Genomic DNA, 21869 nt, shown 5'->3' on the forward strand with positions numbered 1-21869 from the left:
TTGGTGATAAAAATGGTAAAATGAAATTCCGTTCACTTTCATCTGTACTAGTGGTTCATGAGTTTTAGGTACAAGATCCGACTTATTTACAATACAAGGAAAAAGAAAAGAGCCGATGCAGGAATGCCGAATGGATAGACAATTAACATTCTAAATATGCAGAATTGATATACGCTGCATATTGATTCGAAGGAATAGGCATCTCAATGCATCTAAAATCTAGATTACAGTATAATAGGGATACGGAAGAAAATGGCCATAAAAATAACGCTGAAGCAAGTAAGTTATTAGCTTATCAACTCCAAAGGCAGCTCATGCACCTATAGGTTCAGTAGCTTTCTTCAGCCAAGCACTTTCAACTTCATCCAAATATGGCGCTAGAATATCTCTACATGTGGAGTGATAAGAGTTCAGCCAATTTATCTCGTCAGGACTTAAAAGTTTCAGGTCAATCAACTTCGCTTGATATGGTGCCTGGACAAGAAACACAAAACACTTATGAAATACCATTAGAAATAGTATTATATTGTCAGTAACAGACAGTTGAATTATTTAAATATCACTTGTTTTGTAATCATGGAAAATTCTCCAGTTTTAAATTAAATTATACAATACCGAAGGTCCAAAACTACCAGCCTAAAACAAAGTTCAGAGATAGGTAACAAGGAAAATAAATTTGTAGCAGAGTTTTAAACGCAAATAGAAATTTTGATGCAATCAAGTGTAATAAAGCTAACAATTATAACAGATTTCTATTATAAGCATCTTAAAATAATAACAACAACATTAATAACAAAAACAATAATCATGAAATTGCATTAAAGCACTAATTAGTTCAGTTGAATTAAAATCTGAAGAATTGAATAATTAAGTGCAAAGGCTTTTTACATAATTCAAAATAAACATCCCACGCAAATAAATTGAAGACAAACAAGTACACATATTAGGACTTACCCAGGTAATGTGCTCAAACGATAAGTAACCTTTATCACCAAAATTGAATTTTGTATCAGCGTCTTTGACAATAAGCACATTCTCCAATCTTATCCCAAACGCTCCATCCTCGTAGTAACCAGGCTCTGGAAAAACAAATTCGATGCAACATTTATAACGTGCATTCAATTACAATCGAACAATTCTGGTCTTTGAAAATGATTCAGAACAATCAAATATAATAATAATAGACAAATAATGGGGTAATCACAATTTCATGGTCTGCTATGATATAATGATACTAACCATCTGTAACAGTCATAAAAGATTGCAATGGTACATTTCGAGCATGTGGTCTGAAACTGATTAGGTGAGGTCCTGCGGAATTTACATTAGATTAATTTAATTTTGTATTGAATTGGGGAAAAGGAAAAAACTAGAATATGGAATCAAAATAAGCAAGAAACAAATAGTGGTAGTTCCTCAATATAATACCTTCGTGAACATTGAGATAGGACCCAATTCCATGACCAGTACCATGTCGATAGTCAAGACCATCTTTCCACAAAGGAATTCGAGCAAGAATATCAAGAGCATGCCCTAAAAGTATTTGAAAGAAACAAAACAAAGTTGCCAAGTTATTGTATGTGAGATGGAAACTGTCTCAATTTTTCACAGAATTTGACAGTTAAGTTGGTAAATTTATTTTATACCATTTGTCCCATTAGGAAATCTAGCATTTCCAAGAGCAATGTGACCCTTTAGTACCTGCAAAATGTTTAGCAAATCAGGCAACGTAATATAACAGTGGATGACTACAGAATATGATTGTGTGATCTGGTTGCTGACAAATAAGTGTGTAACTTTACAAAATATTATACACTAATAAAACACTTCCCTGACTAAAAAAAGTTTAACAAAGGAAAACGACTACTTTTAAAATTTGCTCCCTATGTCAACTTGATTTTCTATTCAGGGATAGAAACTTGACATTCAATGATGGTTAAATTAAAAATTGGGCCCCTATATTGCTTCGGACCCTGCATTGAACATATTATGTTCACTACAAATAAAAAAAATAGTTCAGAAATCAGTCCCTACCCTAGTATGTTGGTATAACAGTGTTAGCCAACTCAGCAGAGATCTAACACCATTATCACTTGGAAAAAAGTAGGGACTGATTTTTATTCAATTATTTTTACACTATATAAATTAGTGTATTTTAAGAAACTAAAGCGAATTCTTTTTTTGAAAAAGTGAGATCTTCTCCCACTCCCCGATCAATTTGGGAGGGAAGGGTTTCCTTCAGGGTCCAACAAGAAATAGGCTCCCTCTTTCTTATATCTCCATCTCAAACAAACTCTGAAAATTTGGTACTTTCTATTTCCAGAAATAAAACCGTGTGTAATTGATTCATAATTATAGTTTTGAAACTATGTAACTTGCAAAAACAGCAAAGAAAAAAGGGCACATACTGCTGTGTAACACGCTTTTTCATGAGTTGAAGGTTTCCCAAAATGAACTGTTCGTGTAATATCTGTTGTTCCATCTAGATACTTCAGAGAAACCACCAGTTATCAATATACAGAGGTAGAGATCACATTTGCAAAACGTAAAAACAACAAAATTCACAAAAAATGTCCGTGCTACAAGTTGCTAAGGATAAGACAGACCTGGGCTCCAGAATCAAAGAGATAAATTTTGTCTGGATCAAGTTCAGCACATGCTTCTGCCTTAGGAGAATAATGAATGATAGCTGCATTTGGGCCAACTGACGAAATAGTTGGGAAACTCAATCCTTTGAAATGCTGAAAATAGGGGTAAGAAAACTTAGGATTACATATAGGCTTGCATACTCTCTTCACTAAAAATAAACTTTAAGGCATTCATGTTCCATTTAAGTTCATAGGAAAAAAACAATCTTCCTCATTATTTTCATTCCCTTCAAATCCATGGCATTGTGTGCTCACGAAAATGAAGTTGCAAGAAAAAATGTGATCCCTATTTCCTACATATAACATACCAAACAGTTCACAACATTTTAAGTCCAGCTTATATGCAGAATATGCAGAAATACTTGGGAAGGTCAGTCATCAGTCATTACCCAGCATACAGTGGGTTGAACAGATTCTAGGGAGGAACATATAGTATAGTGCATAACAAAGCCTAAAAATGTATCAAGGGAAATACACAATTTTAGGAACTACACGTATCCATTATTTTTAGTTCAAAACTTTCTAGAAAAGTCTATCCAAATAAGCACTTAAATGTTTAGTTAGCTCCACCTCTTTGGATGCTCGGAAACTTTCAAGCTGGTCACTTACAGTCACCTCAGTCAATTTCAAGGACTGCCTGCCAAAGTTAAAACAAATATCTATAAGTCACCTTATGATTAAGCTTTTTACTGATGCATATGGAGCTAATTACTGTGAAAGATATGCCCAGACTATAAACATCCTCAGTGATCTTTTAAAACCTACTTTAACAAAGGTCAAAATAACTCTTATTTCATAATGTTAATTTTGCCAGAAGCTTTATAGAGGAAATTTTAATCTGACATGATTTCCCTGTTCACAAATAAAACTTGTCAACCTTTTCCCAGCTTCCACAAATGTGTATTATAATAAGCATGTTAGAGATGAGTACAGTTCAAATTTAAGAAACTTACAACTGCTTCTCCTTTTTCACAGAATCCTTCTCCAAAAAGTATCCAGAAGCTCCATAAACATCCTGCATCTGCACATTGAACCAAGCCTGTGTATCTTATCCTATGCCTCAGAAGTCATAACATGTTGCATTTTAAGTAGATTAAATAAAATGAGGGAATAAAAATATAAAAACTAAGAGAAGAGAATGAAAAAACATGGCTGTTCTCATCCAAAAAATGAACATATTCTGAGACATAGGATCCAAATATGCAAACCTTCTTATCCAGCCAGACAAGATATTGCACGACCGCTGCACCATCACGAATATGCGCCTTTTTTAAACCATCCAATTCCACCGAGTTCTGAAAGTATTGGAGTAATAAAAACATAAGCTATGTTGAGTGCTGAAATGGGGAAAAAAATTCCACGATATAATTTGTTATTTGTTATTAAATCAACTGCTGCTGATACTTTTTTTTCTTAATTTCCTCCTAAAATAATAAACTTAAGTGACATAAAATCTGTTAGCAATCCTGGATACATTCATCCATATATGTGAATCCAATTCACACTTCCTAAATTTTTTGTGCAAGGTTGGTTTGAAAAAGGTCCACACTAAACTTCTGAGCTAAAGCCAAAGACCTTTGTTAAGATGAAAAAAAAATACAACCTTTAAAGCTTTTGCAAGAGCCAAAGGTGATTGCTGCAACAAAACTGTATCAGGGTTCAACTTTGCATACAGTGCATAACAGCATGAACCTGAATCAGCCCATATGAGGTTGCTATTTTCTTCTGCTTGATGTCCACCATTTACTCTCTTGACCGTAGATACAGTATCAAGCTCATCTGTTGCAAGCAATGTAACATCAGAGCTTACATCTGTATACTCTCGAATTTCAATCTCGTTCTCCACTAAATGAGCTTGAACCTGGCACAAATCACAATTTTTTTATTGAGTTTTAATTTCTCCAATGTTTCCCCTCCCAATGTCTAAATAGATCATGAGCCAAAGTAATACTCTCCAAAAAGACCTTTCTTAGTATTTCAATGTAAATAAAACTCATTTAATTTGATCATGAAATGTACCCTTTGATTGGTTAAGATGAGAAGTATTGAGCCTAATGAATAGATTATATAAAGAAACAGGGGCAACTTGATATAAAGCATGTTTTTGGTAACACTTATAGGAATGTAGAATAAGAAAAACTAGAACGAGTTTCTCCTCCATAAGCTAAAATTGGTTAAATAGAATAACAAAAATAAAAATAGTTTCTCCTTAATAAGCTAAGATTGGTTTATGTATAAGCTAATTTGCAGAAGTTCTCAAGTAAGCTTTTCTAAAATATATTTTAAACTTGCATAAGTCAATTTTACTGAAATGAACATGGAGGAGAGCTATAGCATTCAACCTATTTGATTATTCTACTTCTTTATTTTCAACCTTCTAAACCAAGAGTCTTCACATAATCATGTGATGTAGTCTGTAGGCTCTATTTGGCTGTTTCCATTGATTTGTTTTCATTCTTCTGAATTGAGGCTTCACATACTCAGTTATGAGTAATGATTGTGTTGAGACTTATGGTTGAGCTATTTTGTCAATTTCAAATTTGAAACTGTTACATTGAGCTCAGCACTTTTACATTATACAGTTCAAACTACTTTTTGTGGTGTCTCAAAATCTTCAAATTTAATATAAATAATGAATTACAATTCACAAATTAAAAATTAGCTTGACAATTCACAACTTAAATTGTGATTTGATAACCTGGTCTGGAATACATTCATAGCTGATGAGACAGAAATTACTCAAACTAACCTCAACAGAAACCTTTCGCTTGTCTACATAAATGAAAGCGGTATTGATTGTCACAATAGCAAACGCATGAACAACAGGACAGTAGTCCACATCACTTCCACGAATATTATATAACCACGCAACCTGTATTGTAGCCACATTATTCAAAACAAAGTTACAAATTAAAGAAATACTCTTAAAAGGTATGAAAACTGAGTGCGGCATAAAGCATCCACAAACTCAGAGCAGAGAGCCTTTGTGTCAGGGGAAAAGATGATGATATAATAGTGTATCAGAAGATGCACTTACTTCATCAAGTGCTGTGAAAATTATACCACGGGCTTGCTCTTGCAGAAGCCTTTTTCTCAAATCTTTTAACTTATCTGCAACAGAGCGACCTGCGAATTTCAGTGGATGTACAATAACAGCATTAATCTCTGCCTGTGGTCGATTTTTCCAAACTTCATCTACCAAATTTTTTGTGGTTTGGACCAGCTTCTGCTGTTTTTCAGAAAAAGCTCGCTCCCATCTTTGAGCAGTATCGATTGAAATGCACCAAGGGTCAACCCCAATAAATGCTTCTTTTGGCAAGTTCTAGAGAAAGGAAAGACTCATCAGTATAGATATACCACAGTAAAATAATATATACAACCCGTTCTTTTAAGAGTGTTAATGCAAGTGCAGGCTAGTCAGCTCTTCCTGAACAATACATGATTACATGTTGTTAGGCTGTCTAGATGTGTAAATTATGAAAATGTGTTTCTGTATTGGTTAATAACGTGGAACTGGGTAAGTCAACCAAATTATAGCTTTCTCCTGCCAGTTTTAGACATGATGATAAATCAATCAAATGCAACTGAAAATAGATTGTATTATGCTTAATGCAAACCAGACAGCTATAACTATATAGGAATGTCCTTCCTAATAAGAAATGCTTCATATTTTTAAGCTTATTGCTAACAGCTACAATGTGATGAAGATATAAAGAATGTACAAGTGTTAAGTGCTAGGTTCTAAATTTACTAAGCCAATAATTTCAAATGCTGTCACGTCATGGGTAAATCATAATATTATTTTGCCTCATTCTGAAGTTGAAGATTGTGTCTCATGCTGAAACTTAAAATTGTGCCTTACATATCTTTAAAATGCGAAGTGTTAGCAGCTTTAAAACTGACAATAAAAATACTGAGGATGGTTTCAATAATTGGGTTCAGTGATGCCCAAAATTACTCTCGTCATGCATTTATCAACAATGGCGGAAGAAAGATGAGAGTTTAGTGGGGTAGAGTGCATGACGCATAATCGACCTTCAATATACTGATTTCCGCACCTGTGTGTGTGAAATGAAACTAAGGTTGTTATAGATATTGTACGCACATCACCCACCATGCCGTATATATATTGTACACCATAAAGAATTCCCCATAGACATATACGTACACACACACACACACACACACACACACATATATATATATATATATATATATATATATATATATATATATATATATATATATTTGTATATATATATATATATATATATATATATATATTTGTATCTAGTGCAAGGTCACTCACATCAGCTATCCAGATATCTACAGAAGGATCTTCACCGATACGCATTAGCTTCCACTGAGCACTAAGCTCTTGCTCAGCCTGCAAAAAATATCTTCCATCCGTCCAAAGCAGCGCTTCGTTCTTCGTTACGAGTGCTAAGCCTTAATGACATTAAAAAAATGAAACATGAAGACACGACACAAGAAAAAAACCGTAATTCTTTAAAAATATTATAAAAATAATTCTCACAATATTGGAAACGTTGGAACAATGGCAGTGAAACGAAAATAGGACGCGACCTAAACCCTAAACAAAACTGAAGGAAGCTACAACAATAAAGAAAGAAAGCAGAACGGAAAATCATCGATTAGCTCTGCAAAGCAGAACGAAAAAAGACAGAGACTAACCAGCGCTTCCAGTGAAGCCCGAAACGAATTCGCGGCGCTTGTCTCGTGCAGATACGTATTCGCTCTGCAAACTCAAAACACCATAGTAGAAGCGATATCAAGTTAAAAAGGAAAGATCCATAGGATTAGAGAAAATAATCGAGAAAAGTGAACATTTCGGATCTACTCATATTACAGGGATAGAATTATGCACCTGGTGATAATCTTCAGAAGGCACAACTAAGGCATCGAGTGGAGGAGAGTGAGTAGCCATCAAAGACCTCAACCCTGAAAGTGTGTCTTCCATTTTCTTTCTCTTGATTTTGCGTAATCTCTCTGCTTATAGTCCTGAGCTACTGCAATACAACTAACTCTGATCGGTTGGGTTTATATAGAGAGCGACTATGCTATGCCGTTTGCACCTCTTCAATCAGGGACCCATCAAATTCCTACGAAATGAATGGTAAATTGGTAATACCTTTTCATTTTTCTGAGTTGTAATTTTGTTTTCAGTATTATACAGAATTTAAATGTTGATTATTGAGTTTTTATCTTAGGTAAGTTTCGTTCCTATATTTTGAAAAAATTTATGGACTTTGTAAAATGTAAATATTATAATTATGAAAAATAGAGATCGACATTATGGATTTTACAAAATACAATAAACAAAATTATATTTTTTACAATTATTTTTAATTTTTATTACTATAAGTACTTTAGTATGCTCTGTTAATTATTTTAGTTTCTTTTAAATTATAAATTACTATTTTAACTTATTAAATTCTTTTACAAAAAAACTGATTACATTTATGAGGTAAATATTTGATGCATAATTACTTAAATATATAAATTCAAAATCATTTGTCATATTTGTAATAGCTAAATTAATATTAAAATCATACTTCATTTTATTTAAATTTGAAGATATTATAACAATGATATTTTTATGCATAATAGATTTGATAGAGCACAAAATAAAATTATATTTATTTAAATTTTATAAATAATGCAGCAAACTCATAACAACAACATTTCAATAATTTAATTAGAAAATTAGTATAATTTAAGAAATATAATATGATTTTAATTTAAAATTAACAATAATAAATTATGTGAGTGAGAAATATTTGAAACAAAGTCGAAAAAATTCTGATAAATTATTGTGAGTCAAACTTTGATAGGATACTGCCAAAGATTTTAATGTGTTAAGATGGTATTTGTAAAAGAATGTTAAAGTGAGTAAAAATTATTGCGTACCTCACTTCAAAATAAAATAAAATAAATAGCATTTTCAAGTTATGGCTAACATATGTAGAAGTTGATTTGTAAATGCTCTAATTTCACTAAAATTATATTTTTATCCTGTATAAGTTAGTTTTAATTTATTCCAAATTTATTTTACTTTATTTTTATAAAAAAAATTACTGAGAAGATTATGAAATAAATCCTGTAATTCGATGAATCAATCAGATTCCATTCAGATGATTTCGTGGAGGATGAAATATTATTTCTTAATATGGTTGGTATTCATTCAATTTACTCCAGAAGAGTTTTTTTAGTAGCAGTGTGAGTAATTGAAGCTACGTTACGCAAGTCCTCAGCGAAAAACGATAAATGAATTGCAATAAACGACTAAAATATGAAAAAGATATTGAAACGGGTGAATTTAAAAGATAGGTTGGAAAGGACTAAAATATGAAGAAACTAAAGAGAAAGAGTAAAATGAGTGGGGTGCATAAATCCGAATTTGTGGGTCCACGTTCATGTGTTTATGATTTCGTGCAACTATCTCTCACAATACAATTAATTAGGCCCAACGATCGTATATGTTCGCATCTCCGGCTTTATTTGATCAACTTTAGTTAGGTTAATTTTAGTGTCAACAGCTGTCATGGTCCTGTTATTGACACACCCCAAATTCACCCTCACACAGTAAACTACAAATCCTTGGAGCGGTTTAACAAGATTAGTGCAAGAATCTATCTAGTTACATAATTAAATTGCTTATGTAACAAGGAAATTAAGAAAATCATCGACACTGCAAATAACCACGTGTCATAATACACATTCATGTATAAAGGCACACAGAAAGAATTGAAAAAAGAAGATACACAAATTCACAAATATTATTTGACGTAAATCTATCAACATCTACAGCTTCCAGAAACAATGCAGACCAGAACAACAGGGGAATCCCCAACCCCAATAGAATCAATAGTGGAACAGACTGTAATTCCTCCTCACAATGCAATGGTAAAATGCCAGAACCAATTTGACTACAGAGAAAGGTCAAAAAATACAAATGACCAACAAGAATAGAATGAAATTATGAAAACACCATCACGACTGGGCAAGCCTCTTGACTACAGCAGCCATATACTTGCCCTGATGCTCTGCAAGAGCGAGCTCTGTTTCACTTGGTTCTCTTGTGCCATCACCAGCAAACACTCCAGCACCATATGGAGAACCCCCTCTAATGGAATCCATCTTGAACATTCCGGGTCCAAATGTATATCCAACAGGAACAAAAAGCATTCCATGATGTGCCAGCTGAGTGATTGCCGTCCAACTGCAATAAAAAGCATTCCAGTTTTTTATGTTGCTTTTCAAGCAATATTATCTAACAAACCGTTGCATTTTCCATCATCAGGTATAATAAAATCAGTTTTATGTAAAGAAGAATATGCGATCTCCATTATCAAAACCTCTGTACAAGTTCACATTCAATTTTGACTTATTTGTCTGTCTTCCAGAGAGTAGAGTTACTTCATTCATCATCTAAATGAATAGGAAGGAGTGGAAACATTGTTCTCTTCATCTACGGAAAACTTAAAAGAAAAAAAGTTTACCACAATGAGTTTATTCCTTAACAAACTGTAATCTGCAGAGTACCCTAAACTTTATGTAACAATCTTTAGAATTTAGATATCATCCCCACATTATAACTGAAATTCATCAGGCTGGTAGGTACTTGACAATCTAGATATAGTATGAAGCATAAATAACAAGTAGCACACACGAACTCAAGAGTAAAATGAGACTTTCTTGAGTCACATTTACTCATCAATTGAGCAGCTGAAAACCTAAGATAACTGTTTGAGACCCCTGAAGAAAGCTCCTCGTAAATTAAAGACCAGAAACTGAAAAACATCACTCATCTTGAAAATGAACCTCCCACACAATCCCATTAAGCAATAGAAATCAACGTCTTGGACACCAATTAATGCATTGAAAAAATATTCTACTAACTCAAATTTCCATACAATCTGTAAAATTAAGACAATACATGCCATCCATCGATTAAGGTCCAAATTGAACCGACATTCACAAAACCAAGAACGAACAAGAAACGAAAAATGAAAAATGAAAAATGAAAAAAGAAAAAGAATTCTTACGCTGTAGTTTCTTGGCCTCCTCCTTGAGTACCAGTGCTAACAAAGAACCCAGCGGGTTTCCCGGCGAGCTTCTGCTCCTTCCACAAATTCCCAGTGGAGTCAAAGAAAGCCTTCATCTGCGCAGCCATGGACCCGTACCTCGTCGGGAACCCAAACAGCAACCCATCCGCCGCCGCCAAATCCGCAGGCGCAATCTCCTGTATGGTCTGGTCTTTGCGCGGCGCCCGCATCTGATTCAGCACCCCAATCGGCAATGTCTCCGGAACCCTATACAAAACCCCTTGCACACCATCGACGCCATCCACGCCTCGCTTCAACCTCTTCGCTAACCCCTCCACGTGCCCGTACATCGAATAGAACACGATGAAGATCTTCAATTTGGCAGCGCTGGGGACCGACGAGGCATTCGCAGGCGCTTCCCGAGGCGGCGCGTCGGGTCCAGTCTCGTGGTGGCTCGCCGGGAGCGAGGGAGGTTGGGCAGAGTGAGTAGGAGTTTCGTCGGCGACCGGCAGAGGCTTATTCTTGCTGGGAACACAGCCGCCACCTTTACCCATTACGGAGGAATTGGAAATGCAGAATGCAAAGTGTAGCGAGAATTTTTGTAAGAGAAAGAGAATAGAAGCATCCAAGTAGGAGTGAGATTTGAGAATTTGAGAGAAAAAAAGAGTAGTGAGAGTTGTTTTGAGTATCTTCGAATGATTGGTGATGTCACTCTCGCTTCCTTGTATTAAAGGGAAGGACACGTCACCACTCCCCCCAACCTAATCAACACCCCCATTTTCTTGCATTCTACTCTCCCATCACTACTCACTTCACTTCATCTCGTTTCTGATAAACTTTAATTCTTTTCTTTAAATATTTCACCATAAAAATGGTGGGTTGGTCAATGACAACCGTTTTGGTTTTTCTTATGTTCAGATTTTTCTGCCTAGTAGTGTGATGATAGATGATACACTTGTAATCTTTTTATTATTAGCTTTTAATCTAATCAACCAAGTTATTTAACACCTCTCTCTCCATAATTAATACTTAGCTAGGTTGTCATCCCTTTCTTTATTTTGTTTATGGATTTAGCAAATACAAATGTGCTAATATGGAAAAATTTAAATGGAGATTTCTCAAAGAGATTCTCTTGTTCTTTACGTTAAAAGGCTTTATAAACTCATACTCATTCGTACCATTGCCCAGCATAGCATATTTTTAAGATTTTTTTTTCTTTAATGACTAGGATGTCTATCATCATTGATTATTTGTGTTAGGCTATACTTGGTGTATTTAAACAAAAATTTATGAGTGGGCAAAAAAATATATTGTACACCTATTAAAAATTCATTTATTTAAATCTTATTTTTATTTAAAAATTCATATACTTTTAACTTTTTTAAATTGGATTTTTATTTTATTTACACTGACTTTAAAAGTTAAAAATTCTGAAATTTTAATCCAAATTACATTAGGCTAAAGGTAAATCCAATTGTGAATGATGAATCTCAATTTCTTTGAATGTTCGTTTTTCGTATTTTGTTGGATTAATAGGTCTCAGCGCACAATTGACTTTCCAATAGTAAAACTTTGATTTTCGAATTTTATTCTAAAATTTTTATTTTTGAAACACAGTTATCTATTTAAGGTTTACTCTTTTAGAATATATATATATATATATATATATATATATATATATAATTCTGGATAATGAAGGAATTTTTTATTGTAAATTTGGGAGATAAAACATATTCTTTTAGGGTTGATTCTCCTAACATCATATCAATTTATACATTCAGATCTCATCCAATACATTAACACATTAATGTAAAAATGTCTGTTTTGTTTTTACTGATTTAAAATTTTTGTCTTTGATGTAAAGATCCGTAAACAAACATAAATGAGTTATGAATCTCAATTCTCAGTACCATTTACTATACACCATTCTGGATATGAAAATTCATAACTCATAATTTACTTCCGGATATGACTATCCAAAGACTTAAATGAAATACGAAAATAACCTTCTGGATTTTGAAATTTGAAACGTATAAAAATCACTTATGGATTTGTGCTCCATAAGCAAAAATGAAATAAAGAGCAGTGTTGGGTTTTAAATTTTGTGTTGGGTGCATGTCGTAAATGATATGGTGCAGGGAGAAATTGCCCTCTTTTAGCCCAATTTGTGTTTTCAGACCTTATTAAGTAGGCAAATTTTTCCTTCACGAAATTTCAAAACAGTAGAATTTGGAAGACAAGTTTGTATTTCGAGTATAGGGATTATATAATTCGAAAATGAAAATAAAAATAAAAATAGTGCACCTTTGGTTGAAGGATAATTTTGTTATTAAGAGATTTATGGAGATGCGATAAGAAATTATGGAGGTGCAGAAAGAAATAAGTAAAGCAAACAAAAAATCCTATTTATTTGGATTACAAAATTGATAGTTTATTTGGGGTGCGGTTTAGAATTTACACGATTGAATTGAGACTGTTTCTTCCTGCACCTCCATACCTTATTCTCTCACCTCCATAAATTTTTAAATTTCCAAAAATGCTCTTCTATAAAATTTCGGATTATGTAATCCAGAAGTCATTTTTCAAATTTATAATTAGCTTTCGGATTATGTAATCCAGAAGCCTTTCTTCAGATGCATGATTACTTTCCGGATTACATAATCCGGAAGTCTTATTTAGCTTCCGGATTATGTAATTCGGAAGTCTTTTTTCAAATGTATTCCAGATTATATAATTCGGAAACTAGTTTATGGGGTGACACAAAAAGGATAAAAATGTATTTTCATGTTGTATATTGAGGTGGAAGAAGAAGATATGGAAGTGCAGAAAGAAACAGTCTTGAATTGACCCTTACTGGATCAAAGAAGAGTCTTATGGCAGGGCAAGTAAGAAAAAAACAAATTAATTCAAAACATACAATTTTTCCTCAAAGCACAGATGGGTGAACATGGATAATTTTCCCTATAACTTCTTATATACTGGACCATTATAAAACAAAACAAAAAGATAAGTTAGCATAAACATAATCTAGTGAGAGAACTTGAATTTTTATTATGCATCACAAGAATGTTATACTAAAGTCAGTAAGATCACTGAAAAATAAAATTGTTTTTTTTGGAACATTTAATGGAATTGCGAGGTAAAATCAGAGATAAGAAATACCCAAAAAGATTTAATATTTAAAAATGGTAGGAGTGGAAGTTAAAATGTATCCTGAATTTGTTATTTTAGAATATAATTTTGAATTTGGATATTCAGCACAACTTTTCGGATTAGGTTTTTGGAAGATTTTTTTGAAATGATTTTCCTAAAATATGTATTATTTGTATTCTTTTTAAAATAAAATTTTGATTTTCCAATTTTATTTTAGAATTTTATTTTTGGAACCAAAACAATCTATTCCAGAAACATATTTCTCAATTCCAGATTTCTAATTCAAGAATACACTTCTGGAATTGATAAGGTGCAGGAAGCAAAAAACTTTTTGCTGGAAGCTCAAACTGGAATGGCGTGGTGGTATTCATTTTGGGCCTCTCAAGGCCTAATCAGTCATGGCAAATTCTTCCTTCACCATACCCCAATCTGTTATTGAAAATGATAAAAATGTCTATGTAAAATGACGAAAATAATCTTAAATATAAAGAGAATGCAAATAAAAATTACTTCCAAAACCTTTTATCCAGAAATATTTTTAAATTCTGGAAATTTTTATCCGAAATACATTTTCAATTTTGTGTTTTGGATTTTTTTTTGTCCAGAGTATATTTTTATTTTATTTTTAAATTATATTTACTATTCCGGATTTTCAAATATAAAATAAGGTTAATTTTAAAAATCTTAAGAAATGATAGGATAGTTAAAATTGATATGGTGTAGAAAGAAATTGTCATAAGTCATTCCTTATAAATTTAGACGCAAAAAATCAACATTGGCATATATTTACTTGACAATATTTATTTAACGCAAGTAAATTTCAGAGAGTATTTATGCCAAACAGTGTAATGGATTTTTTTTATTTTTTATGTTTTGATAACTTATACTCATTTATTAATAAATTAACTTATTAAACACTATTTTTAATTTGTGTGAGTCAAAAGCAATCCAAATCTAACGTTAAATAAATGAATGTAATATTATATTTTTTATTATTGTCATTTTTTTTTATATAAAATATTGGTGTTGTGCACGCGTACAAGACTAGTTACTAACATATTAGACTTAGGCTGAGTTGATATTTTTGACTGAATCCAAAAATGGTCTGAACTCAATTAAAATAAATTTGTTTAGGAAGTTGGGTTATATTAGCTTGTTTTGAGATACTTAGCATTCAATTATCTAATGTGAAAAAGTAGAAATTGGTAAACCCTTACCCTTCACATTCTACCTCTTTTCTCAATCCTCAACGTTGATATAGCCATGCCACCCAAATCCACCATGCAATTGCACCCTACCCACCATTGTGGATAACCCACGTGGAACCACCACACCCTCCTAACCCCAACTGGTACAAGTATGTAATTATTATTATTTTTTTAATTTCAAAGGACGCATGTCTCACATTGCTTGGTTTGAGTTTTCTAATAAACTAATAGTAAGAGGCTTGAGTTTGTGCCAATGAATTTGGAATTCAGTTCAAATGTATTACCAAACACCATTGCTCACAGTGGTTTTATAGGCGTGAAAGCAATTATGATGCGTTATGTAATTTATTTTCATTGCATTATGATGATGCCTGCAGTAAAAACAAAACCCTTACAAAATATGCGACAATCTTACATGATTTTGATCCATTTGGACCTAAATTAGCTGTATCAAAAAAGGTTTCTAAGGAATTCAGCATAATTATTTTTGTGCTTAATTCACACCCACTTACATTTTTTAGGTACGACAATATCATAACGCGTGACCTTATCCTACATTGTCTCATCTCCTTTTGCCCTAGCCCTATCTGTTTTCAAATTCTCACCTTCACGTATTTCCTTAAAAGTCTGCATATATAGAATATATGTCCACATGCATGTGTTCCACGCATTGCAGTAAACAGAAGAAAAGTCTTACATGACTTCCTCCGTTACCGTGGCCCGGGATAGCTTCTTTCTTTCTTCTTTTTGTTTCTCTCTTCATCAATTGTGAAACACAAGTAAATTAAGGAGTTTTTATTTTGCCAAATGCAACACCACTCAAAGGATATATAAAATTTATATTGCCTCGTCAGTGCCTCACCGATCCCGATTTAGTTTTATACTGCTAGCTTAGCTACTCCAAATTTACTTCTTCTGAGTTCCGATTGAAGTCAAGTAAGCTCACTATATTATAATAGTTGGTTCACATTGAACCAATATATATACATGTGTTGGTTGAATTGAAGAGTTGAAGTAACAGTGGGAGCACAAGAAAAATTAATTAGTATAGTATATATATGAGCCTGAAGGTGAGGGAGCACAAGGACCACGAAACATTGCGATGCATCACGCAAAGCTAAAATAAAATAGTACAAGAAAGAGCGGGTGAGAAGTCTTGTTTAGTTGTCTTGGGATCAAAGGACACCTGATAAATCAATCTAAGTAATTTTGCCTCCAGATTCCATATCTGCTCGATGGACACCCGGCTATTTTTTGTACCCAACACATGTCCCATATATGGCATTGTCTTTTGATCACTTCTCTATTTATCATCAAACCACCCTCCCAATATATCTGCTGAGAGAAAAAAAATGACTAGTATTCTTAAAAAGATTGATTAAGAAAGTTAAAAATGAGCATTTACAGAGCTCCATAAATTTTTGAATGCCACTCTTAACGTGGTTTTTTAATAAATGGTGTCTGTGTTTGTTGTTTTTTTTAACTTGTACTGGTAAGACATTAGTTAATGGAAGGGAAAAGAAAGAAAAGAAAGAAAGGAAGGATTAGATAACAACAAGATGAGTGGGAAGCATGTGCTTAGCCCAGTGGTAGTTTACAGAATGAAAGACAGCCAGCTTGGAATCCCTTAAAGAGTGTGAAATAAATTGGAATCGAAGGACGTAGAAACGCCACATCCCCACTAGTCCACCTGCCACGTTTCGTACCTCTGCGCCTTCTTTAATCGGAATTCATTAAGGGATTAAAAAAATTTAAATGACCAAGTAATAGCTAGAATCTTTGATTATTATAAAACTCCCTCGAAGATCCTGACTTAGCTGTGTGGAGATTTCTTGCTTTTAAGTATAGGGAATAATCCAACCTTTATGTTTGCATGTGTGTGTGTTTCGTGGTTAAGTGTGAAGCTTTTTTAGGAAAGCGACTAGCTAGGGCTTTGCCTTCCAATTGAAAGCTCAGCCCTTAGTTTCTTTATCCCTTTTCTTTTTTTTTTCTTCTACTATTTGACTATACAGCCTTTGCCTCTTTTCACCAATGGGGCTGGGTTTGGTAGATTGCGAGTTACTTTCCCTAACACAAAGGCACGCGCTGACATAAACCTTTATCTGGTCGTTAACCAATCACACTGCTTTGCTTCGAGTGGCGTAGGGTGCGTGAGCCATTTCCCTTCATTAATCTTGAAGTTAGAGCTCAATTAAGCTAAGTCACAGGTGACCGACCCAAAACTAGACAATGGCCCAAATTATGGCGCAATTCAGGGGCTGTTGAAAACTAGGTCTATAGCTAAAAAAACCTTCAATAAAAAAAAAAACGAAAGAAGGAAACTCTTGCTAAGTTGAACAAATATGACTGGATTTTATATTATTAAAAAAAGATACCCACTGACATTAAATTAAGCACGTACTTAGAGGCTAAAGCGTGAAACGGATTAGTATGGAAGGAGGGAAACATGGAAGAGAACTGTGTGTGGCGGATACAACACAAACAAATTTGACCCCGCGATGATGACATTGCTCACATGCATATAAATATATATATATATATATATATATATATATATATATATATATATATGTTTGTATCCTTATCATCACATCATTATCCATATTTTTATGTGTGTACATGGATGGGTGGCATATAGGACCATATTTATGTGTTTGATAACACAAAGATTAGATGTCATCATCATGTGTATCAATTACGGCTTGAGAGGTTAATGGTGGTGATGATAATAATAAGTATATTATTAGTATGATGGTGTCCGGAGAATTTTTGTATAAGATTTCTGGTGTGTGTTGATGAGTGAAAAAGGTGGTAGAGAGCAAGTGTTAATAAAACGATGTTCCTAAAAATTGGTACAGACGGGTCATGTGTATGTTGGATGTCATGAATCCATGCAAAAGAAATGAGGAAAACGGGACCACTGGTCTGAATTAATCGTGTTTAATTAGTGATCGAAAAGAAAGAGAATTGGATATAATGTGTTGAGATCCAGGGCACATGGAATTAGGGTTTAGTTTAAGTGAGTTTAAGGAAATATGATATTCGAGAATGAAGGGAATGCAGTTTGATTAGGCAGGGTGTGAGTGAAAATGTTGAGGTGATGAGCAAGGTAAATGAAAGTTGGAAGATGGGGAAACAGGGGGTGTAGGTGTCGGGATAAACATGACACCCACTTGTTTAAGGGCTTTTTTAGAGTAGTTGATTGATTAGTTTAGTTAAAGTGAGAATTATTAGACTGAGAAACAACTCAAAAGCATGAGCAAGGGAATCCCGTCCGTGCCACGCGCATATTCTTTGGAATAGATTATCCATTCTGTATTAAACAAAGGGGGAATTAATTAAGCAGAAAATGATGTTGATCTGGGTTAGGAGGGAATCTCTCGGTTTCTCTCTCTTTTCTTTTTCACTGCTGACCATGCTCTATGCACCTTCATCCTTATCCTTTATTACCTTACCTTATACAACCACCTTTATCTTTACTTTAAATCCAGTTATAAACTCTAGTAAACTTGACGAGGCATCACGCTTTGCAATCTCATCTTATCTTATTTTACTCAAAACAAATATGTCTATTGTACCCACCATTACCATAATCCCAACTTTCCCCCTCACAAATGGAAAAATGTCAAAACACATCCACTGCTCACTTTTGGCCTGAAAACGATGTCAGGATATAATAATAACCAGAACAATTAAACATCCATCCCAATCACTGCCCCATGGCTCCTGACACTGTTGACGAATTCCCCATGCACTTTCTAGCTTTCTGCTCATGGTTCATTGAATCCATCCTAATTAATGGGGTATTCTCCTGTTTTGACAACCAGCCTTTATCTTTCCTCTTTGTAGGGGAGACACTTTCACCATATTAGGTAACTTTTCCCTACTCAGTTCTAACCCCCTCCCTATGCGGTAGTAAAACCAATCAAATTTATGTATCACCAGGGACACAAACGGACGCAAAAATATGCTAATACGGAATGGATGTTGAGTGTGGGCGATGTCAAGCGTGGCGGCTACAGTTGCTCTACGGGTATAACCAATCACAGGATCAGATAGTGATTGGATCTGCTGAAGACGAGTGGACAAACAGGGACTATTATTACTACTGTTCAAATTACAATACTTTTCAATTTTATTTAATCAGTTATCTCTCAGATGTATGTATAATAAAAGAGTTGAAACAAGAAATTTTAATAATAAATAAAAATATAAGAAGAAGAAGAAGAAGAAGAATAAGAAGAAGAAGAAAAAGTGTGTGTGTTGTTGTGACAGAATGAAGATGAATAGAGAGCTTACGCGTGGAGTGGAAATGGAGTGCGTGGTCCCAGTAAAGTGCTTAAGGGGTAGTGACACGCGTTAAGGTGCTTGAGTTGCCCCCATGTGCGTCTCTTTGGTATGGCCAATGCGTCTTTATCGTCTTATAACTCTCTCCCCGTGCCTTTGCTTCAACTTTCTGTACTACTCAACTCCTCCTTCTTAACGAATTAACGGCTCACAACTCAGCTAACTTTTTTTTTTTTTTTCTCTTTCATCATCACAAGAGGACGAAACAACTTCTTCTTTTCTTTTTTACCTTTTGTTATGCCTATTATTCTCTTTCAAAAAAAAAATTATTTCTCTAAAACTTTAAATACCGTTTAGCATTAACACTGTATTTTTTTTTTTATATATTTTTTCCTTTTTCTTATATCACGGTGTAAGGCTAAAATAGCGAAACATGTCATGTGGTGTTTTTTATGATGTCGTTCAAACAACATTTTGGATTCCATATTTACCAAACCAAGACTAGTTGCAACGCTGGGATCACCGCCCAAAACGTAAAGCTTGCCACGCAGACACTATTTCACTATTACAGATAACACGATATCAGTATATTATTAGAGGATAAGTTTTACCTATTTTAGTTCTCTTCTTCTTTTACAAAAGACATTATTAATCTTCGTAAATCTATATTAGAGGCTAAGTCTCTCGATGAAGCAGGAAAATAGCCACTAAAACAGAAATCTCAAATACCTCTAAATTGAACAAAATAAGACAATTTTAAAAAAAACTACAACCGAAATTGGAGAAATAAATATATATTTCATGCGAAATAAGTATCCCATTTTAATTTATTTTATTCTTTAGTGATAAAAAAATTATATTATGTTATTATGTTATAATAAATTTATATTATTATTGTTTTAAAATGTTATATACAATGCATCTATTTATCCCAAATATACACGAATCAACTTTATCACAATATTATATTCATGCATCGGAGGAAAAAATAAAATAGATTTTGAATAGAATTGCGGCATGCAAGATTGTTGAAATTGGTACAATCAGTGAGTCATAGGACGACAGCACATGATTCGTACAAGTAGATTTTTGGTTATAATTTTGCTTTGATCAATCGAGTTGTGGAAGTGTTTAAATTTGGTGCAGTTTAATTATAATGAAGAGAAGAAGAAAAGAACGTAAGATTAATTATAGGAAAAGAGAAAAAGAAAAAGTGATTCGAATTCACATTGAGATTTTGTTAAAGGAAAACTGTGGATGGTTAAAAAATGACACGATAGGAGGCCATGCAATTTGGTACGACACTGAAAGGTCTGGAATGAATGGTGAGGATAGGGTTTGTACAGTGATGATAAAGGAAAAGGTCTGAAACTGCAACAACCTTTGTCTCCATAGGAACCCCTGAAAGATAAGCTAGTTTTTGATCATTGCATTCGAGAGAGAGAGAGAGAGAGTGGAAAAGAATGGGTGTGACGGGAATGTAACTTTTTCCCAATTTTCTTTTTTCTGGCCTATTCACTGATCCCACCGTCTATACTTTTGTGCTAGTTCAACAATCGCGACATGTTAGGATAGAGAAACCTTTTTGAAGGATTACAAAGGGGACACGCTTTATTTCTTCTCCAGCATTGAATCTGAATATTCTCCCAAACGTTGACCAGTTTGATGCCACGTCGCGCTCCCATTTTGTACACCCAAAAATTACGAAAACTATAAACAAAACAAACAAAAAACTGCTATTGTTTACACCCTTTACTTTCACTCATCAACATCACAAAGCTTTTAAATTCATTTATACCTCACTTATTAACAAAACTCAAACTCGCATTTATTTACAATTTTACGATTCTTACATTTTTATGGAATATAAACCCACAGATCAGCTGCATGTAGACAAAGGAACAGAGAAAAAAAACTTACATTTACTTTTATTACAAAATTATTGTTAAAATTATTTTATTTTGATAATTTATATCTAATCAATGTTTTATGTATGTTGATATGACATTTGTGCTTAAAATGTACGATTATGATACGATATTTATAGAGGGAAGAGACGCATCTTTTTCATGGTCCATGTGCATTCGTTTTTTCTGAAAAAAGATTAAAAAATATTAATGTGGATTATGGTATGTTAATACTGTGAATATATATTCAGTTTGGATTTCTAATGATAAGTACAAGTGGTGGTAATCACAAAAAATCGATGAAGCTTAATACTGTGATTTTGGAGTTCTCCATGCGTAGTTTGGTTGAGAATGAAGTTTTGTAATGTTGGTTTGGTAATTTATTAACAGGGAATTATGAGTCGAGGCACAAAAGTTCAGGAAAGACCATTTTATTTATGTAAATAACATCAAGTCATTTTTATCGTATATCAGAAAGAAAAAAAAAAGGTACTTTTTTCAAAATATAGTAGCATTCTTTCCAATACATATTGCATGCGTACCAAACACACACATATATATGTGTGTGTGATTCATTTCATTCGATTTATATTTTTT

General features: G+C 33.5%; 2 protein-coding genes across 2 annotated transcripts; both read right to left on the reverse strand.

Moving 5' to 3' along the window:
* APP1 (aminopeptidase P1) lies at positions 1-7821 on the reverse strand. The gene is made up of 16 exons (XM_068611343.1): positions 7537-7821; positions 7344-7407; positions 6958-7097; positions 5686-5970; positions 5398-5520; positions 4252-4509; positions 3857-3943; positions 3602-3669; positions 3219-3285; positions 2607-2741; positions 2409-2489; positions 1647-1701; positions 1429-1533; positions 1240-1311; positions 955-1079; positions 1-474 (listed from the first exon to the last, which is right to left on the reverse strand). The coding sequence occupies exons 1-16, from the start codon at positions 7627-7629 to the stop codon at positions 313-315; spliced, it is 1920 nt and encodes a 639-aa protein (XP_068467444.1). The 5' UTR covers positions 7630-7821; the 3' UTR covers positions 1-312.
* Positions 7822-9430: 1609 nt separating this feature from the next.
* Positions 9431-11544, reverse strand: LOC137810193 (Quinone reductase family protein). The gene is made up of 2 exons (XM_068611344.2): positions 10718-11544; positions 9431-9891 (listed from the first exon to the last, which is right to left on the reverse strand). The coding sequence occupies exons 1-2, from the start codon at positions 11269-11271 to the stop codon at positions 9663-9665; spliced, it is 783 nt and encodes a 260-aa protein (XP_068467445.1). The 5' UTR covers positions 11272-11544; the 3' UTR covers positions 9431-9662.
* Between the last annotated feature and the right edge of the window lie 10325 nt (positions 11545-21869).

Source organism: Phaseolus vulgaris, chromosome 2 (genome assembly GCF_051622355.1).
Source record: "Phaseolus vulgaris cultivar YP4 chromosome 2, ASM5162235v1, whole genome shotgun sequence".
Taxonomy (NCBI): domain Eukaryota; kingdom Viridiplantae; phylum Streptophyta; class Magnoliopsida; order Fabales; family Fabaceae; genus Phaseolus; species Phaseolus vulgaris.

Excerpts from the sequence above, each read along its gene's own strand:
- APP1 (XM_068611343.1), bottom strand. The coding sequence starts at position 7,629 with ATGGAAGACACACTTTCAGGGTTGAGGTCTTTGATGGCTACTCACTCT. Across the intron at positions 3,670-3,856 it reads TTGTCTGGCTGGATAAGAAG|ATGCAGGATGTTTATGGAGC; the intron begins GTTTGCATATTT and ends TTCAATGTGCAG. Across the intron at positions 2,490-2,606 it reads TCTTTGATTCTGGAGCCCAG|TATCTAGATGGAACAACAGA; the intron begins GTCTGTCTTATC and ends GTTTCTCTGAAG.
- LOC137810193 (XM_068611344.2), bottom strand. The coding sequence starts at position 11,271 with ATGGGTAAAGGTGGCGGCTGTGTTCCCAGCAAGAATAAGCCTCTGCCG. Across the intron at positions 9,892-10,717 it reads GGAGGCCAAGAAACTACAGC|TTGGACGGCAATCACTCAGC; the intron begins GTAAGAATTCTT and ends TTTTTATTGCAG.